Source organism: Chrysochloris asiatica, unplaced genomic scaffold (genome assembly GCF_000296735.1).
Source record: "Chrysochloris asiatica unplaced genomic scaffold, ChrAsi1.0 scaffold00102, whole genome shotgun sequence".
Classification (NCBI taxonomy): domain Eukaryota; kingdom Metazoa; phylum Chordata; class Mammalia; order Afrosoricida; family Chrysochloridae; genus Chrysochloris; species Chrysochloris asiatica.
Window position 1 is genome coordinate 10001237 of NW_006408620.1, and position 21041 is coordinate 10022277.

At 40.1% G+C, this 21041-nt stretch overlaps 1 protein-coding gene across 5 annotated transcripts in view; it reads right to left on the bottom strand.

Annotated features, from left to right (window-relative positions):
* The window catches only part of LOC102817285 (RNA binding protein fox-1 homolog 1-like), a 481947-nt gene that overhangs the window by 149274 nt on the left and 311632 nt on the right, over positions 1–21041 (bottom strand). For all 5 annotated transcript variants that reach the window (XM_006867228.1, XM_006867230.1, XM_006867232.1 and 2 more), the window contains 3 exons: positions 15617–15670; positions 7161–7253; positions 5199–5259 (listed from right to left, as the gene is read on the bottom strand). In XM_006867228.1, coding sequence (XP_006867290.1) covers positions 5199–5259; positions 7161–7253; positions 15617–15670 — 208 coding nt within the window. The remainder of the gene's footprint in view (positions 1–5198; positions 5260–7160; positions 7254–15616; positions 15671–21041) is intronic.

Sequence of the window (21041 nt, forward strand, 5' to 3'; positions counted from 1 at the left end):
ACCACTCTGTAAAGCAATATGGCACTTCCTCAGAAGGTTGGAAATAGAAATACCTTATGATCTAGCAATTCCTCTACTTGGTATTTACCCACAAGAAATATGAGCCATAACACGAGTAGATATATGCACACCAGTGTTCATAGCAGCACTATTCACCATAGCGAAAAGATGGACACAGCCTAAGTGCCCATCAACTGAAGAATGGATAAACAAACTGTGGTATATACACACAATGGAATACTATGCTACCTTGAAGAATAACAAGGAAGCTGCAAGCCACCGCATAACATGGATGAACCTTAATTGAGGACATTATGCTGAGTGAAATTAGTCAGTTACAAAAGGAGGAATACTGCATAGGACCATTATTGTAAAAGACTAAGAAAAAGAACCCACCCTAAATGAGAGAAATATTATATATATATGATGAGAGGAGGGGAGAGAAGGAGGGTAAGATAGAGCACAGGGTATGGAATAGACACAGGATAGCTTGGGGGCAGGGGAGGTGATACACAAGAAGGGGGAGGGGAGTGGAAGAACAAGGCTGATGGGTGAACAGTTAGGCAGGTTCACATGGGATAAGTGGGACAGAGATAAATGATGATGTATGCCTAATCTTGGAACAACAGGGCTCTGGGACACAGGAATTGAGGCATGGTTTGAAGGGGTAAAAACGAGGGGAATAATGTTAAGATGCTTGGCTGTCTTTTGAATCTTGGTTTCCCTTGCCTACCATTGTAAAATAGATACTTGGGGGAGGGGGTGGGGTGAAGAAAGGAATAGCCAGAATTATCACTACAGAAAGCTTGTACATCTGTCTTCAGCCTATAACTGATTGGAATACCTTAAAGAAGGGGTTAGAAGTTTCCCAGTGAAAGAGGATTCCTGTGGAGCCTCTACATTGCACAAGACCATAGGTGGGATCCAGAACCCCATCCAGAACCGACTGAGGTAGGAAATTTCCACTGGAAAGGACAAGTAGACTAACCTGGAGCAGCTAGAAGAACAGAAGATATTTTGTGAAAGAAAGACTGGCAGGAAAAATCTGAAATAGTAACAGCAGTCTCATTGATTACTACAAGAACAAGTAAGCTGTTTGCCGGGGAGCCATCAAGGCAAGTGGTTGGGACCCCTCAGAGCAAACCCCCTTCTAAGAATAAGATTCAAGGGGAATACATGAGCAGGTGTGTGGTCTGGCTGGTGACCACATTGGTCACAGATAAGGGGAAGAGGAGGAAAACACAGCAATGAAGTTGTGAGCTAAGCCTGACCACATTCAATTGATCCCTGTGAACCTGGGTGGAGACCTGGATGGCCAGTAATATGGCAAGACCGGAGGACTCCTGGGCCCAGAGGCAGTGACATGGCCACAGAGGACTAGAGCAGACAGTGAAGCATCCAGCTGCTATGAAGTGAGGGGAGATGCAGAAGAACACCCATACTTGCAGATGGTACCCAGTTGACCTGGCTTGGATGGCTGGATGATCAGAACTCAACTAGAAGAAGAAAGAAGGAAGGGGGGAGAGTAACCTGCTACAATTTGATGAACTTTACCTATACGTTGGCACTTCACAACAACAACAACCTATACTTATGGATGTAGTAGCTCAAAAAAGAGAACAAATCTTTATAGCGAGGATCACTCCCACCCCCTCAGTACACAGGGTTGACAGGGATAGGCAACTTAGACATTAGCTACTCAAAATGGGGGGGGGGGCTATAAAGGCAATAAGTGACTGGCTTACAAGCTTTCAAGAGGAGCCTAGTTCCAGATGGGGCAGGGGAAGGGAAGGTAGAATCACCACTGAATGATTTCCAATCTGTTGGGACTGGGCTGGCAAAAGGAAATGGGGAAAAGACTCTTGTGGCATAATAGAAGATAACGTCTAAAACTTTGGAAATTCCAAGGTTTTAGAAGTTATCTTTCAGAAACTTAAATTCAGAAACAGGACAAAGTTAAATTCAGAAACTAAGGACAAAGACTGAATTCTTTAGGTAGAGTTCATGTAAACCCCACATGGACTACTCCAAAATCTTAGTCAAGAAGCATCTATCTCAATCACTTAGAAGTTTCAAGGGAAGTTTTGTTTTGTTTTGTTTTGACCTATCTTATCCCAAAGATCCTCAGCAATGTTTCAGTGGGCATGAGACATGAGAATGCCGGAATGATCAAGTGGTTGTATAAAATGGATCCCCGTTTGTGTGTGAATGTGGTTGAATAAGAATAATTTGCATATTTTGTGAAGAAAAAAAGAACAGTTCTTTTCCCTTGTTTACTGTCTAATAATTAATGTTCATCAGCAGTTAGAATATCAGTTTTTAATCTTTCAAAAATCTTTATTTACAGACTCCTTTATTTTTGTATTTGTGTTGTTTGTTCAGAGACTGTCAATAAGTATGACTTTGAGCTATCTATAAATAAAGGGCTTGATTAATGTTTTAAAAAATTATTTGAGAATAAAAGACTGGGCTTTTTGGCCACAAAGTCACTGGAGGAACCTGAGACTAGGATGCTTGATTACCCTTCAGGGTTAGAAAGGAATTGATACTCACGGCTCAAATTTCAGTCAAGCAGTAGATAGGATTATAGGAGGGGGACAACAACACTAGTAAGGTCTGCTTACTCTGGAATGATCAGTCACTCAAAATCAAAAGGGCAACATCTACCTAAGCACCAAATTGAGAAGGGCTGGGAAGGAGGGTGGACTAGAGACAGGACCCACAGGGAGGAAGTGATGTTACATGGTAAGTGATGTTACATGGAAGGGACTGAAATCACTGAGGTGAAACAAAGTGCCCGATTTGTTGGATGTAAAACGGATAATCTGCTCTGTAAAACTTTCACTCAATTCGCAATAAAAACTTAAAAACAAATTAGACGACTCACGTAACTTATCATTTGAATGTAGCACACATATGACAATCCTGGTGTAGCGTTGTCAGATAAGCACTGGACTGCTAACCACAAGGTCAGCAGTCCAAACTCACCAGCCACTCCTTGGAAACCCTATACAGGGTAACCATGAGTGGGAACCAACTCAACATCATTTACCACCACCACCAACATAGATATGATGGTTTGTGAGAATGAAGTCAATTTTACTCATCACTCAAGTTTTCCATTTCAACAGGACTTTATTTATTGATCCTGACTTATCCTCTCTTAGGTTGTACGCTCTTGATTAGGATCTAAAAGAATCCTGTTTTTACTTAGTAACAGTTGCTTATCCTGTAATGCCCCACCAGGACATCTAAGCATCTAGCTTAGCGGATACTATTTGTCTTCTATTGCTTCATTGTCTCACCCAGATAACACCATTTGTGTTATCCTGAATGCCTGCCTACATGCAAGCACAGGTACCACACATAAGAAGACCAAGAAAAAACATTCCTGGTGTTATCTCAGTGTTGTGTTTACAAGTGACAGGAGAAGGTATATGATGGACAAGCATGCATGCACACACACACACACACACACACACACACACACACATATACATTATTGTTACTTTGTTACTAAAGAAAAGGCCCAGGAGTCAAGTTGGTGTGTTCTCATGTAAACTCTAACAAGTTACAGAGTTATTATTTTGACCAAAGTGAGAAGGCTTCGCTTGGCGACAGGTCAGTCCGAGGATGGTGCATGCAGTGCAATGAATTGCTTCTTCCACTCACACTCTCTGTAACTCCCATCAAACAATGTTTTTGCCCTGATGGGTCTGGAAGTAAAAGGTGAGAGAAGATACTGATGAGATTGATACGGCTCAGCTGTGGTTGCTAACAGAATTCATGGTGATTGTAAACACTTGGAACTCTAACATGGGTTTTAAATGAGTCATCTCAGAAGGAGGAAGGGGGAATCTTAACTATCAAGAAAAAAGAGCCAGGAGTGCAGTGCATTCTTTGGACCCCGAGATCCCTGCACGTTGAACGTCCTCGACCCAGGGACAGAAAGCTGTGGCTCTGGAGGAGTAAGAGAGGAACAGCAGCAGCAGAACCAGGAGAAAGAACAGAGGGACACAGCAAAGTTTAAAATTAGGAAAGGTGTGCTCCAGGGTTGCATCCTTTCACCATGCTCATCCAACCTATACACGAAGCAAATAATACAAGAAGCTGGATTATACAAAGAAGAACGTGGCATGAGGAATGAAGGAGGACTTCAACAGACAGATGATAGAATTTTTGCTTGCTGGAAGTGAAGAGGATATAAAATACTTACTGCTGAAGATTACAGATCACATCAATGTAAAGAAAACAAAAACCCTCTCCACTGGGCCAATAAATGCCATCATGATACATGAAGAAAAGATTAAACAAAGCTGTCAAAGATTTCATTTTTCCTGGATTCACAATAGACACTCATGGAAGCAGCAACCCCATAGGGTTACCACGACTAGAACCCTTTATCTCTCAGAGTGATGGGGTTCACAAACATTTTACCGCTAAGCCACTGAGGCAACTTCGCTGTGTGACCCAGAGAGTATTCTCGCATTCTGTCCTTCTCAAGGAACTGGGTCTGGAAGCACATTCACACCGCGCAAAAACATCATGGTTTCCGAGCATACACAAAGCAAGAGTCAACCTCAGAATGATCCCACTTCCAGGCAGAGTTGGTGATCAAGAAAGAGGAAGTGGGAAGGTAAGAAACAGGAAACTTCTATACTGTGCTGCCCCCTTGCTCAATCTACCTTTGTTGTAACTGGGCGGCATGAGTCAATCCCAACTCACACTGACTGAGTGACCCTACAGAAAGTAGAACTGTCCCATAATGTTTCCCAGACTGCTGTCTTTACAGGAGCAGAGCCTGGTCTTGCATCCTGTGAAGTCATTGGTGGGTTGAGACCACCAAACTTCAGCTTAGCAGCCAAGCGCTGAACTATTACATCACCAGGTCTTTTCAATTTACCAGAGTGACAAGTGGATGAAAGAACCTACCTCACTCACTTCTGTATGTCAGCCCCAAGTTGGAGCGATTCTTCAGAAACTGGGGTCACTCTGGGTCAACTTAACCTGAAAATAAAATGTGCCCTTGTCCTGACGAATGAGCTTATTCTTTCAGGTCACTGCTTCCCTGTAGCAACTGAGCAACAAGAAGCCAGTGACCACTGTGGAGCTTCTTGCAACAACAGTTTTTTCTGTTAAATTGCTAAATCAATTCAGAAGTGGAGTGGACACTCTGTAATAAGCCAGGGTCTACTTACCATTTGTGTAAGGGTTGACGGTCTTTTTATTTGTCATCACACGCGCTGTGGCATTATTTACCTATGTATATAGAAAACCCAAATGAATGCATATTCCAGGGCCAGTTCATAATACAATTAGTTGCATGCATTAAAACTGTGATTACTTATTAAACAAAAAAACAAAAACAAAAACAAAACAACTAAAATGCATTTTAATTTATAAAAGGCAATAGGTGCATAACAAAAAACATACATCTTTATAATTAAATGTACATCATAACCATTTAAACTTATAAATCATTTCAATAGAGCAATGTCATATCATTTAAACGTTGAATAAAGAGACAGGAAAAGCAAATTAAAAAGTACAGCACAGTTGAAGATTTAAAATGCATGCATGTTCTCCATGGTAACACAGAAACAAAAATAATTTTTAAAAAATTTATTTTTTCAACAGAAAATAAAGTTCATATGAAAGGACATGCAGTGGAGAAGAGGGCAGAGACAAGGTACAAGGGAACGTAAAAGTCAAAAAATTAAATAAAAAGTGGACAAACAGAGTTTTAGCCATGTGCAACACTGGAGGAAGGGAGGGTGGGGACCATCAGGTAGCAACATCTAGCATTCATCACTTTCAACAGGAGCCTTTAACATCGCAAGAATTAACAAAATCATTCAAGCTTTAAAGTCACAGCTAAGGAACGGATCAAAGAGAGGGTGCATTGTTTAACACAATATGGAGTTAACAATCTGAGTAAGATGTGTACGGATCCAATACCAATCCAATCAATGCCTCCCAGGCTAGCTTAGAACGTACACTAAATTACAGGCGGACCAATATCCAAAAAAATAGAGCATCAAAAAAAAAACAAAAAACAAAAAAAACAAAAACAAAAACGTAATACAAGTCAAAAAAATTCACGTGGTAGCTATATATATATATATAGAAAGAGAGATATATGTATAGAGATATATCAGCAGTAAATACGTGAAACGGCAGATGGACTTGTCGCCACTTACCATTCACCAACATCGCCAGCATGGGTTTGTATACAGTTACCATGGATACTGAGAGTTTGGTGAGGGGCCTAAGCGTTATTGCAGGAAGGGGAAAATGAAAGGCAAAATATGCAACATCTTACTCCAAAGACTAAAAAGAGCATTTTTAATTGGTATTTTTTCTTGCTTTCTTTCTTTTAAAGTTTTAACAAATACGACCCTGTGGCAGGGTTGAGGGAGACCTCGTAGTAGGGTCGGTCCATTGTAAATCTTGGCATTTTGGTATTTACTGATTTTTGGTGATAAGGGGCCAGATAGCAAACAGAAAATCCAGTTTGGTGATTCAATTGAGTATCCAAAAGAATAAACTGACACAAACTGGCTTTTTAATAAAAAAATAATAATTACAATAATGTGAGGTTTAATAGCAAAGACCTCTCTCTTTTTTTTTTTTTTTTTTTTAAATTCCTTCTTAAGCTATTTGTTGCGTAATTTGTTTTAATTTGCACAAATCCACTATGGATCCCTCGTCAACCCTGCCTTGAAAAGAAAAAAGAAAAAGAAAAAAAAAAAAGGAAAAAGAAACCAACATCAAAAACCAGAAAAAACAAACTAAAAACTGCTCTGAACTGTTTTGTTTTGGCAACTCTGACTTTGCTGTTTGGATCCTACTGCACCCTTTGATTACGAAACATGAAAAATAAAAAAACAAAAACAACTTTTTGATGAACCTTTTTTTTTTTTTTTTTGGTCTCACTTTTGCCATCCACCTTTCGGCAGTCGTAAGAGTAACAGAAAGTAAATTTAAAAACAACAACAACGTAAGGCCAGTTCTCCTTTTTATATATAAGTAGATATATATAAACAATGAGAAGGGAATAGGGTCACATACAGAACACCGGTGATACATCTGAAACAGAGAATGAGCATGAAGCAGACATTTATCAAAAAGATGAAAAGGAAAATATTTTGAACATGCACCTCGATTTTACGGCCCTCAACCACGGTGCCGTGTAATCTCTCCCTCGCCCTGTCCGCATCGGCACTATTTTCGAAAGTTACGAAACCAAATCCCTGCATGCAGGAGGGAAAAGGAGACAACATGCAGATTAATATTTCAATCCACGACCACTTTTGTAACGTTCTCTCGCTTTAATTTCTACTTCTTGTCCTGGTTTCAGTTCTGTAACATGCAAATTAGAGAAATTATAAGAGTCCTAAAATGTGCAATAAGTAAACAATAAATGTGAACAAAGTTTTTTTTGTTTTTCCTTTTGTCTTTTCTCACCTATCCCCAGTTCTCTGTAACCCCTGAAGATTTCAAAGAAGGAAACTAGTACCTTTCTAAATGTCACTACAGAAGGAAATAAATCTAATGAAAAGAAAATGAGATCAAAATAAATTTACAATGTCTTCACAAAGAATCTAATGAAATAACAAGAGGTAGGGGGGGAGGGAACCACTGTCTTGACATGCAAATTAAAAATAAAGGAAAACTGAAATAAACATGTGCACAGAATTCAACAATGAATGCCAAAATTCTCTAAAATTTCTACAGAGACATGCTGTGTTGTGGTAAAAACACTTCTTCTTCATGCAATTTTAGCATTATTCTGATTGCTCAATTCTACAGTCTTTACTTCTCAAAAATAAAAATTAAAAGCCTTAAGGAAAAAAAAAAAAAAAAAGGAAAGACCTTTTTTTGTTCTTATAATACATCTTAAACTCTTTGATCTAATAAACAAACGAAAGAAGAATCATATGAAATGAAGAGAAATAAACTCCAATTGATTAAGAATGCAAACAGTTCAAATAACTTTTCTGTATGAATTATTCTCCCCCAACCCCCAATAAGATCCATGCCTCTAAATTGGTAAATGTTTGGTGCAATCTTATTCACTAAAAAGGGAACTGTGTATACAAATTGTAGCTATCTAAGACATTAGGTTGGCATTCCATGGTTATAACAACAGGTAGCAAAACAACGTAGCTGCATTTATAAAATGCTATTGACAATCACATTTGAAACACTGTCTTCTTTTACTAATAGATAACAAATATCCCCTTCGTTTTGCCATTGGATCATTTTGCTTTCAATATTTCAACCTCAAAAAATAAAATAAAATAAAATAAACCCACTAAACTTCATAATCCATCTTTTTTCTTCACTGACATTGTTTCTAAGAAGAGTACAGAAAATATGATACATTATTTTTTAACACCTCTAAAAATATTCGTACATCTCGTTCAGAAATATACACCAACCTTTTGAAACAAATCCAGTAAATCTGCCCAGTTTCTTCTGATTTTCACAGTATAAGAGAGAGAAAGTAAGGCAATGTTGGGGGTCCCTATTTCCATCTGGGTGAATCTTACATTAAAGTAAACACTGGCTTCATGTGAGGTTTAGTTGAGGACTTAGTATACTAGTTTTACTAGTAAAACTGCCAGTAATTCTAAATAACCCACAATGGCAGTTAAGGGTGTAATTTCCCACCTCTCCTTAGGTTGGAAGCTTCCTGACTTTCAAAATGAATAACGTTGTGGGAGACGGTGTCCAGTGCTCTGGTAACGACTGAATAGTATAGTATTGAACCTGGACGCATCCACTGAGGACGCTGTGGAGGGCGAACTCAAACAGGAATCTTTTGGCAGGATTCTGTATAGAATTCAGTCCCTGGAGAAGGACATTGTGCTTGGTGAAATGGAGGGTCAGTGCAAAAGAGGAAGACCCTCGATGAGAAGGACTGACAGACGGGGTGGTTGCAGCCATGAGCTTCAACACAGCAGCAGTTGTGAGGAAGGTGCAGAACTGGGCAAAGCTTTGTTTTGCTTTTTATTGGGTCACTAAGGGTCAGAACTGAACTGATGGCACCTAACAACACCTACTGCAAGGTCGGCAGTTAAAGCTCACCAGCTGCTCCTCGGAAACCCTATACAGGGTCGTTATGGGTCAGAACCGATTAGACAGCACTTCACAACAACAACACCACCACCTAACTTCCTGGAGTCCTGGTGCAGCACTGCAGATGAATGAGCTGGACTGCAAGGCCAGTTTGAACTGTAAGCTCAGCAGTTCAAGCTCACCATCTGCTCTTTGGAAACCCTATACGGGGTCACTATAATATGGAACCGCCTCCAAGGCACTTAACAACAACAATAGAGAACAATTAAGTCCCTTTACTTTGAAGGGTTAAGCTGAATCACCTTTGACAATGTGTCCAGTAGTAAACATCTGAGATGAGAATGAAGCTTGAATGATTTAATTAACATTAGGGTATCATATCTCATTGCAAAAGGTCTGTGGTTCAAACCCACCAATCACATCTCAGAAACCCTATACAGGGTCGCTCTGAGTTGCAATCAACTCACAGTATATAACAACAACCCCATTGCGAGGGTATTTAGTCTTGAACATCACCATCGGACAACGTTAAAACCAAACCAGGTGTCTCTGAATAGATTCTGACTCAAGGGGACCACGTGAGAAGAACTGTGCTCCACAGGTTTACAAAGCTAATTTCTTGTAAGACCACCAGACATTTCTTTAAGGCATCTGTGGATAAACTCAAACTCCCAGACTGATGGCTAGCAGCCAAGCATGCTAACCCTCCGTACCACGAGGAGATTCCCGTTTGAGGTCCTCAAAAGCCTTACTTCCTGGGTGGTTTTGAAAGAAAAGCTCTTCAATGGGCAAACAACAGAATGAAGGAGTTTTGTTCTTTTTGATGGTATCAGCTATTAACCAGTTTTCAACTTACTCGCACTAAGAAGGAACTGTGCAGCATATTAAACATTTAGATTCCTGGCTCTGTTCCAGATGTGCTGAATCAGAATCCTAGGGTGGAGCCCAGAAATTTGTGTGCTTTACAAACATGCTGGTGTAGTCCACCAAATGTGTTCTAATTTCTCTTTCATATCACTGTTTGTTGTTAGATGCTGGTGAGTTAGCTCAGACTCACTGACACCAGCTGAGCCCTGCATCAGCCTCACAATTTTTGCTGTGTTTGAGCCCACTGTTGCAGCCACTGTGTTTGTCCATCTTGTTGAGGGTCTGCCTCTTTTTCGCTGACCCTCGACTTTACCAGGCATGATGTCCTTTACCAGGGATTGGTCCCTCCTGATGACATGTCCCAGAAAGGACATGAGAAGAAGCCTCATAATCCATGTTTCTAAACAGCTTTCTGACTGCACTTCATCCAAGACAGATTTGTTCATTCTTCCGGAAGCTCATGGTACTTGTAATATTCTTCATCAACACCGTAATTCAAATGTATCGATATTTCTTCAGTCTTCCTCATTCATGTGTGTATGTAGAGCACATACATGTAAGCATGCATGGCTACACAGTCATACTCATTTAGCTGAGCTACAGGAATCAGCAAACTGTTCCCATACCAGGTGGGTAAAAGGTGAGTTCCTAGCTCTTAAAGGACCTTCCTCTTTGTCTCCAGCAGCCACTGATGGCAATGACGTTATAACAATGCTTCGGAGTTCTCAACTATGAAAAGAGAAATATCCTTTTAAAGAAGGTCCTCGCCTATAAAGCAGAACTGGGGAATGTCTGGCCCGTGAGTTGGGTAAGGCCTGCGAAATCTTTGGTCTGACCCTGCCAAGGCAAATGCAGTTCCAGCCATCACCTTGTTGTTGTTGTGAAGCGCTGTCAAATTGGTTCTGATCCACAGCGACCCTATATAGGGTTTCCAATGAGCGGCTAGTAAACTTGAACCACTGACCTTGCGGCTCAAACTGGCATTGCAGTCCAGTGCGTTAATCCACAGTGCCATACCAGGACTTCAGCCATCACACTGTTGTTGTTATATGCCGTGGAGTCTGTTCCAACTCATAGCGACTCTATACAGGGTTTCCAAGGCAAGGTCAGCTACTATATTGGAGACGAGTTTAATTAATTGTTTGACCAAGTACAGCAGGCTAATTTTTAAGCTGATAATTTTGTATGGCCCGTGAATGATGTTATAAATTTTGGCACAAAAATGGTTCCCCACCCTTGCTAGACAGGCTAACGTCATGTATGGAAAATATCTTGGTATGAGCCACTATCCTATCAACTGGATGCCACCCAGATATACTCTAGCCACCAGCTGCCACACCTGCAATGCCAGTTCATTCAGGGAGATCATACCCATGGACAAAGGCTATTTTTGATGTTTTCTAAGTCCAAAAGAGGGCAAAGAAAGATCAGCTTAACAAAGTTTGGCTCTGTATGTGGCAAATTTAGATAGTCTTGTTTCTGAAGCCCTCAGAGACAGCCTAATCATAGAAAGACAGAAGACAACCTAAAAATAGCTCTACCATTGTATTTTCAAAAGAGCAAGTGATATTCTTCTAATGTCCCCAAACAGCTCTCCAAAGGAACTGAATAGCTTTCTCCAACTGGCAAAAGTTACAAAACAAAATGTAAATTAAACACACAAAACAAAGGAAAGCTTCAAAAATAGTGGTGCTCTGGACAGATGCTAAGTTAGAAGAAACCGGCCAGTGTTTTGGGTCATCTTCTACAATTTTTGCCAAGAATAAATCAGGCCGGAATGAAAAGGATGTGACCAGGCATATTTTTTTCCCCCTTTTTCAAGTACAGAAATTTGCATGTGATGATTTTTATACAAGAAGCAGAAAGAAATCCCCTTCCTCTGCACTCCCCAAGCCTAGAGGTCAAACTGCTGGTATGTTCCAAGAATGTGAGTCTAAATCATAACTGAAGTCCGAAAGAATGACAAGCTGCCTGAAGTAGCAGAATGTGAGAATGTCTTGGATTGCTTTTTGTTTTTACTCAACTGGCAAATGACATCACGGTGACCTTGGAAGAGAGAGTAGAAGAACTGTCTTCCCCTAAAGTTGTGATCAGAATGGGCCTATTCATTTAATACTGTGCTACGGACTTAGGAAGAAAGACACTGTAACCTGTCCAAGGAATGACACATTCATCTGTGGGCTCGATGAGGAGGGCTGATGACAATACCCAAGAGAACTGACACCCTACATAGAACTAGCTTTGTTTAATAATCATCCTGGCTACACACTTAGCCCAAATTGCCCTTGTAAAGTGAGTAATGGAGCTAACCAATATCTCCTGGTATCTGTTGAATTCTCAACACCCAATTTCACAGTCCCAGGATTCCTGCAGGGAGTTTCTGACTCTCTGAAAAAAGGGGGATTTGATACATACAGAGCCAAACTTTGCTGAACTGCTTTCTTTCTTTCTTCTTCTTATTTTTTAATTGACAGCATTCATTTTCTGGTTATTAGCACCAGTATGTCAGGAGAACGATGAGGCTGTCTGTTCCTATAAAGATTTACAGTCTCAGAAACCCTCTATCGGATCATTATGAGTCAGAACCAACTCAATGGTCGTGGGTTTGAGAAGGTCAACATCTGGGTCCCTTGTTGTTGTTAGGTGCCATAAACTTGGTACCAACTCATAGTGACCCTACGCATGACAGAACAAAATACGGCCCAATCTTGTACCAATTTCACAATTGTTGTGACACTTGAGTCCATTGCTGCCACCATTGTGCCAGTCCATTTCATTGGGGGTCTTCCTCTTTTTTGCCAAGCCTCCACTTTACAAAGCATGACGTCCTTCGCCAGGGACTGGTCCCTTCTGATACTATGTTGGAAGTATAAGAGATGAAGTCTGGGTCCCTGGATAGGGCAAAGGTTAGGCACTAGACGATTCCTTGAAAGGTTAGCAATTTGAACTGACCCAGGAGTCTTGGCAAACCGATCTGGCAATGTGCTTCTCATAGATTACAACCATGCAAAGTCTATGGAGTGCAGTCCCATTGTGCATCTACAATGCCATGATGAGTCAGAAGGAACTCAATGCTGTATTCATATCCATCTCTGTTATTATTTTTAAAAATTATTTCAAAACAAACCAATCCTTTAAGCACATTAATTCTTACAAACTGACAATACAAGATACATTTTATTTTTCCTTTTTTATAACCAACTGGTGAAATTAGAGCCATCGCCATCTCTTGGCCATGCAGAAAATGCACACATATGAGAAGAGACTTATTCTTTTAAGTTTTTGTGTTTTTCTTCTTCTTCTTCATACCTGCTTTTCAAAGAAACAGGTTTTTGACTGGTGGTTAAGATTTTATTTGTTATCTGCTTAACTGACTCGTGTAAAAGCCCTTTAGATTTCATAACAACGTGTTGAGCTAATTGTTTGTTTTTTATTTTTTTAAGATGAATCCTTTGATCCTAGGAGTTCTTTTAAACCTCCCAACTCAGTAAAACTTAACCAAAGTGTGCCTGTGCGTGCTTATTTTGAGACACTGTCTAGTTTAACATCCATATCATTTTTTTTCAGGATTAATCCCTGTCATCACCCAGCATCTAACGATATGCCTGAGACCCTGGTTGTCCTTCAAGCAGAGTTTGGTCTCTTGAGTTTTCTATGACTTTTGGTAGAAAAGAGACATTTAAGCAGAAGCAAAAGAACTAGAAATGAGAAAAAGCAAGCAAACACAAGCAAAACCACTGCTGTGGATTGTACTAGCCCCCCGCCCCTCGCCCCCCCCCAAAAAAAATGTGTGCTGTAAAAACTAACCACCAGTAACCACCAGCCCTGTAATTATAATCCCATTTGGGAAAAGATGGTCTTTGTTACATCATTGAGGCAAGATTGGTGTAGGTGGGTCTTGAGCCCATCTGTTGTAATAAAGGAGATTAAACAAATTAGAGATAGAGAAAGGCAGACGCCAAGCCACATGGAAATCCCCAAAGAACCAGGAAACAGTTTGAGACCAAAACCTTCTCCAGAGTTTACAGAGAGTGCAGCTCTTCCTCTACAACCAGGACTATGAATTTAGAATCCCAGCCTCCAGAACTGAAGAAATCAATGGTTGTTTCTTAAAGCCGTCGACTTGTTGGATTTCTGCTATTTTAGCCACAGATAAGGAATAAGCAGTAAGTTAGCAAAGGTGTATTTTGCAGGCAAGAAATAGAAGGCTTCCCATTCATGTAAAACAAGAAGCCAAGATAGTCATTATTTTAAGAACAATCCTGGAAAAAAAATATTGCTAATTGGTGTTGAGTGAACGAGTTTGAAAAGTTTAGCATTCTGCTGCCCTTTAGACGCTTCTGAATGGTGGCGACCTCATGTGCTACATACATAGTAATGCTGATCAGTAGGGGTTTCAAGGTTGTAAATTTGCAGAAGCTGAGTGTCAGGTCAGTCTTCTGTGGCTCTTCTCTGGGTGGGTCTGAACTGCCAACCTTTGGTCTACTCCTCAAACACTTAACCACTTATGTTACCCAGGAACTCTGGTCTGGATGGTTTGTTAAAACAGATTGCTGGTCTCCCCTTTCAGAATGTCTGAACCATATGCAGTACCTCTTGGTGGGGGCCTGAGAATTCTCCTTTCTAACAAACTCCTAGATGTTCTTGATGATACTGATCTTGAGAAGCCCGCAAACACAAAAGGTAGTATGAGGAGATTTCAAAAAGTTCATGGGAAAATGCCATTCTCTTTCAATTCCATTTTCCCACCAACTTCTTGGCACCACCTTGTAAAGAAGGTAGTTGGGAAGAGTTAAGGGGTCCTCGTGGTACAGTGGGTGAATCAGTGGACTGCTTACTGATAGGTCAGCAGTTTGAACCCACAGCTGCTCTGTACCAGAAAGATGTGGCAGTTTGCTTCAGTAAAGATGAGTCTCAGAATCCTCATGAGTTCTTTCTACTCAGTCCTGTCAGGTCTTTACGAGTTGGTACAGACTTAACAGCTTATAAGTGGTTGGGTTTAGAAGTGTCTGATGTTTAAAAAATTTCTTCCATCTCAACATATTTCTGTTGACTGTCTTAGACCTGCCTGTAGAGTTCTCAAGTTTTACAAACACTGTGGGCTCTAAGAAAGTCTACTTGGAAACTGGTTTTCTAGGAAAAAGAAACCAAAACCAGCTACAAATCCAGGCAAATTGCAACAAATGCATTGGTTAATAAACTACTGAATAAAATGATATTCAAAAGGTTGGTGTATATGAGATTTTTTTTTTCTCTCCCCTTGGAACCCAGGAAAATAACTGCACTTTATTAATACAGAATAATCACATATTGACCTACTCTTGAGACTATCAATTCACTTTTTAATACAAAGAACATAATTATCACTGAAAAACAAAATGCAGCAACATCATTAATTTTTGTTGTTGTTTCAAGCACGGATCATTTTCCTCTGGAAACTTGATAGATACGTATATAGTGCAACTTTAAATGATCCCTGCAGACAATTTAAAGCAAGTCCAATACACTTCCCACCATGTTGGAAACAGGAGGAGAGCCCTACGGGAATTCCCAATGGAGTCTGTTTTGACAGTGAACCGATTAAACCAGTGCAGTTGTTTCCCCCTTCTTCATGCACACATTTCAAAATCAGCTAAGCAATTCCAAAGAGAATTAAGTTGCTTACCTTGGAGCCGCGCTCATTAAAAATAATTTCAACATCTAAGATTTTACCAAATTGCTGCAAAGAAACAGAAATATTTTATAAGCAAACATGCGATGCAATGTGCATCTATATGTACATTGGTAATTATTCCCAAAGTGAAAACTGTGTTTTGTTTGGTCTTTTCCATTTTTTAAAGTGTTGAACGGAAAACTCATAAGGTTGCCAGTTGAAATCCACCATTCGCTCCTTGGAAATACTATACAGGGTCGCTATGTCTGGGAACTGACTTGACAGCATGTAACAACAACATCATGGACCTGCACTTTACATTGCTCTGGTAAGTGATGGGCTTGACCAAATGGATAGGCTAAATTAGAGCATCCATCCCTCAGGTGAGACTTGTAGTAGACTAGTACAGAACTATGCAATCAATGTGTAATTCTATTTTCCTTTCTTCATGGGTGAATAATTGCTTTTCCAGGCACTGAGCAAATATTTTTAAATATGGCTACTATATACTCTGGGGCTATTAGATGTTCCCAGTAGCCACAGGGAGACGTACCCTGATGAAGTAGGATTTTGATAAATGTCTAACTGAAATAGGATATTGAGGGGCTTTGACCTTTAACCTCCATAAAACTAGGATCAGCCAGAACATATGAGAAAAGGAAAGTAAAAAAAAGACAAAAGCCAAATCCGTACTACAGAAGCCCTGGACTAACACGTACTTCTTCAAGAAGATTATCCATATTATTCAACACAGAGATAAACGTGATGAGCACAGGTAAGTTCTATCCGAGATGGGAACAGCTCCCAACATCTTCAAGTCTAGAGACAAAGTTTCAGATGACAAGTATACTAGAGGAGTTGTCAAAAGCTCCAGTCAGGTAACTGATAAAGTCACCAGATAAAATACAGGATGCCCAGCTAAATTTAATTTTGAGATTTTTCTTTTAAGGCTAAGTATGCTCCCCACACGTCTGTCAATTTGTTGTACCATGGTGGCTTGCATGTTGGTGTGACGCTAGAATCTGTGAGACCAGTGTTTCTTAACAGCAGGGTCACCCATGGTGGACAGGTTTCAGTGGAACTTCCAGATGAAGACAGACTAGGAAGAAGGAACTGGCAGTCCACTTCTTTGGGGTTAAACCCTGAAAACCTTACAGATAGCAGTGAAACACTGTCTGATACAATGCTGGAAGATGAGTTCCTCAGGTTGGAAGGCACTTGAGATACAACTGAGAAATAGCTGCCTCCGCAAAGTAGAGTTGACCTTAAAGATATGGATGGAGCAAAGATTGTGGCATCTTCATTTGCCCTAAGATGCATCACTCAAAATGAGTAAAAACTGTTGCAGTCATCTGTTGTACTGGGAATTTGGAATGTCCAAAGTATTAATCTCAAGAAAATTGGAAGTCATCAAACATAAAATGGAACAAATCAAGATTGATTGATGTCTTAGCATTAGTGAACTGAAATGGGCAGGTATTGGCCATTCTGAGTCAGACAATCATATGGTTTACTGTGCTGGGAATGACAAATTGAAGAGGAAAAGCATTACATTCATCGTCAGAAAGAACATTTCAAGACTTTTCTTGAAGCACAATGCTGTCTGTGAGAGGGTAATATCTATGCACCTACTATGAGGAAGCCTCAGAAACTGTACACAGTGTCGCTAGAGTTGGAACTGACTTGAAAACACTTAACAACAGCTACAAGGAAGACTAGTTAATACAACTGTTATTCAAATGCATGCACCAGCCAGTAATGAAGACACGGAAGAATTGTACCTACTTGAACAAACAGGCAATCAAGACGTATTAGACTAAGAGCTGATCCGGAAGACCAGTGAATAACAGCAAAAGATTGTCTAATATAGTGCCTGAAAGATGACAACTTCAGGTTGGAAGATACAATCGTTGAAACAATGGAAGACCCCAATGAGACATACTGATGCAGTGGCTGCAACAATGGTCTCAAACATAACAATTGTGAGGATGGCGTAGAACTGGGCAGTGTTGTGCACAGGGTCTCTATGAGTCGGTAATGACTCAATGGCACCTAAAAACAACAACAATAACAACGTATGCCCCATGCAATATTGGGGGGTCGGCTTACAATTTTTCTTTTCAAGATCCTTGTTTATCCACAGTCCACATGCAACTGGCACTCGGCATTTATAATGTTCAATATCACAGTCCCAGTGAAATTCTTGACAAGTAATACAAGGGAGTAAGGATTCTGAAATCAAAAACATCGCATAATCCACAATCCTGTCCATCGCCCTGAGGACGTTTCTAGATTTCTTGGATCCTGGATGGATTGGATTGTGTGTCTCCCCAAATATGCATCAACTTGGCTAGGCCATGATTCTTGGTAGTATGTAATTACCCTCCGTTGTGGGAGCTGACATAATGGCCCCATGTGTGTTGTATGTTCTTCACGTCTAGGGTGTGAATGAGGCAAGATTACTGGCATTTATGCTAATAAAACAGAATACTCTCTACAAGACTAGGTTGCATATTGAGTCATGTGTTTGGAGATAGAAAAGAGATTGGCCAAGTGAGCAGAGATCTGAAGGACCTACAACCACCAAGAACCAAGAGCCAGGATCCAGGAGCAAAAGCACATTCTTTACACCCAGGGTTGCTGAGCTGAAAACCTTGTAGAACTATGAGAGAAGGAATCTTCCCTAAGAGCCGCTGCTCTAAATTTGGACTTCTAGCCTCCTAAACTATAAGAGAATATATATTTCTGTTTGCTCAAGTCATCTCTTTGATGGCGTTTCTGTTATAGATGCTTTAGAGAACTAACACGAATCTAGACTAGGGATTTGTTGTCTATGGCTCTATATAGGTGCAGTCTGGAGGAGAGGCAGAAAGTAAACAGCATGGCACACAAGGAGACAGAAAATGAGCTCCAATAAAGGGAGCACAAGCCCTTCTGAAATAAAGTACATTTTTTTCAAAAAATGAAAAACGAAAGATCTTTTTGTGAAGTGCATTGCTTTTCACCAAAACAAAACAAAATGGAGCAATATTTTAAAAAGATGTATCTCTTTTTTTTTTTTTTTACCTTGAACTTTTACATCATTCCACTAAGCTTTCATCCCTGGATTTTAACTGTATTGGTTAGGACTCTAAAAAATTCTGTGTTTTCTTTTTTTTCCCCTGGTTGAGCATCAAGCATGTGCCTATGCAGTGGTGAGAAGAGTGGTTAGAAGCAGGATAGGAAGGTTTTCAACATCAGAACCCAGAGAAGGAGGTCTGATCAAATCACTTCAATCAGACTATTGGACATCCCATGGTATAAGGGTCAATAGTCCACCATCACATTCAAAATGGAATGGATTGGGAATATCCAGAGGGCTTCCTCTGAAACATCCAAAGTTATATCTTTCTTGTAAAGACAAACACACACACACACACTCCTATTGATTATGTTGTTGTTGTTAAGTGCCACTGGGTTGGTTCCCACTCAAAGTGACCCTGTATAGGGTTTCCTAGACTTTTAAATCTTAATGGGAGCAGAAAGACTCATTTTTCTCCAACAGAATGGCTGGTGGGTTTGAACCACAGACATGTGGTTTGCAGTCCAGTGCTTATCGAATGGAACCACCACACTCCCCCAACTGATCATAAAGAGCTCAGAATCTTGTAACAAAAGCATTTATGACTTTACAATAAACAAATCCAAAGCTATGTCATCTTGTGCAATAGAAATGTGTCCTTCAGGGAGGACTGGTCAGGGGATTACTTGGTCAGGGGATCAGGTTAGTGTTCTTTCTATTGATCAGCCAAGGGCTTCAGAGAGAAGCAGAAGTCTAGGAAGAAGGCCAAAGGAGAAGACTCAACTATAAGAGGAGAATGTCTCTATTTCTAATCCTGGTGAGGTACTTGAGTCTCATCACAAGGTCAGCAGTTCAGACCCACCAACCGCTCTTCAGAAACCCTATACAGGATCACTATGAGTCGAAACTGACTCAACGACACTTAACAACAACACAACCAAGAATTACCAAGAAATCTGCAGGCAATTTGCCATGAAATTTATAGACCATCAATTACTCTTTTTGGTTCAGAATATACTTTTCTATGGAGTGTTTCAGTTCCTTGGGTGTGGGTGGAGAAGAAAAACCATTCAAAAGAGGAAAAAAAAAAAAAATCAGATTTGAGTAAACAAAGGACTCGCCTTTCGAAGGTGAACACAATTGCATTGGAAAGAATTCCCCAACTTTGCACTCCCTGCAGAACAGTCATTTTTGATACCCTACTTAGAACATCCAATCCACACAGATGAGATCATATTTATTTCAGGCACAAGAACTTAGAAGACTGTATATTTATGGATAGAGAAGCCGGAGAAAGGATTTCTTGCAAAAATCAAGGAAGCAAATGTCATCTATGAAATATTCTCTAAGAAGTCAGTATAAAACTCATCCTTTAAAATAGGATCTGATGGAGATACAGCCAACCAACAAGGAGTTTTAGTATACATCTTTACCTTAATGAAACAATAGTATCATATACCCTGAAATGGGTTTCAAATGCTCACCTCTGTGATAACTGCCATCATTTTGATGGTTCTCAAAGCCAGCGCAAAGAGCCTCGAGAAAGATGCTGATGCGAGCTGCATTTCTAAAACAGTTGTCTAGTATATTTATAGTATCAACAGTTTAATTGGGAAGTTTGCTACGAATGATGTAAACACAGCTGGCACGTTTTCAATCGAAACAGACACGATTCATTCGCAGATGTAACTAGCCTGTGTTTGCTCAACAGCAAAGGAGAGAGACGTTTTGGAATCCACACACGGTGTCCCGATAGCTGTATCAAGAGCAAAATCCGGAAGCTTAGAGACACGCGCTTGGGCAAATATGTACCCAGCATTTTTAGGCATGCTCAGATCAAATAATCTATCCCTGAGAAACTCTGAAGGATGTTCAACGGTGACAGTGTACAACATGAAAGAAAAGGTTAGTTCAAAGAGTGTGCATCAATGCTAAGAAAGGCCTCATCCCAGATCCCTTTGGGTCTGCTTCATGCTGAGGGAGGTACAAGGTCATGTCCAAAGAAATGGTTTCATTACCCATTAGTCCAAGGTAGATGGGACTTCAGCACTAATATTGAGAGCACAGGATTGCTTGCCTCTATGTTATTACTAAAAAGGTGGTCAGGAAACCTTCTTTTTCATGGACCACACAAAGTCATGTGATGTGGTTCTTAACAATGCAGAGAAACTTGAGTAGATCATTTTCCTGCCCAGAGGACATGTCTTTTGATAGCAGAAATCAAAGCTGTTATGAACAAGTATTGTTTATGTTTAAGACTTGTACCCAGGGAGCTGCTGTTTCTGAAAACAACTCTATAACAGACTATATTTCAGCACAGGTCTTATAAACCACCTATCACATGAAGAACAGATTTGATACATTAAACACTAAAGG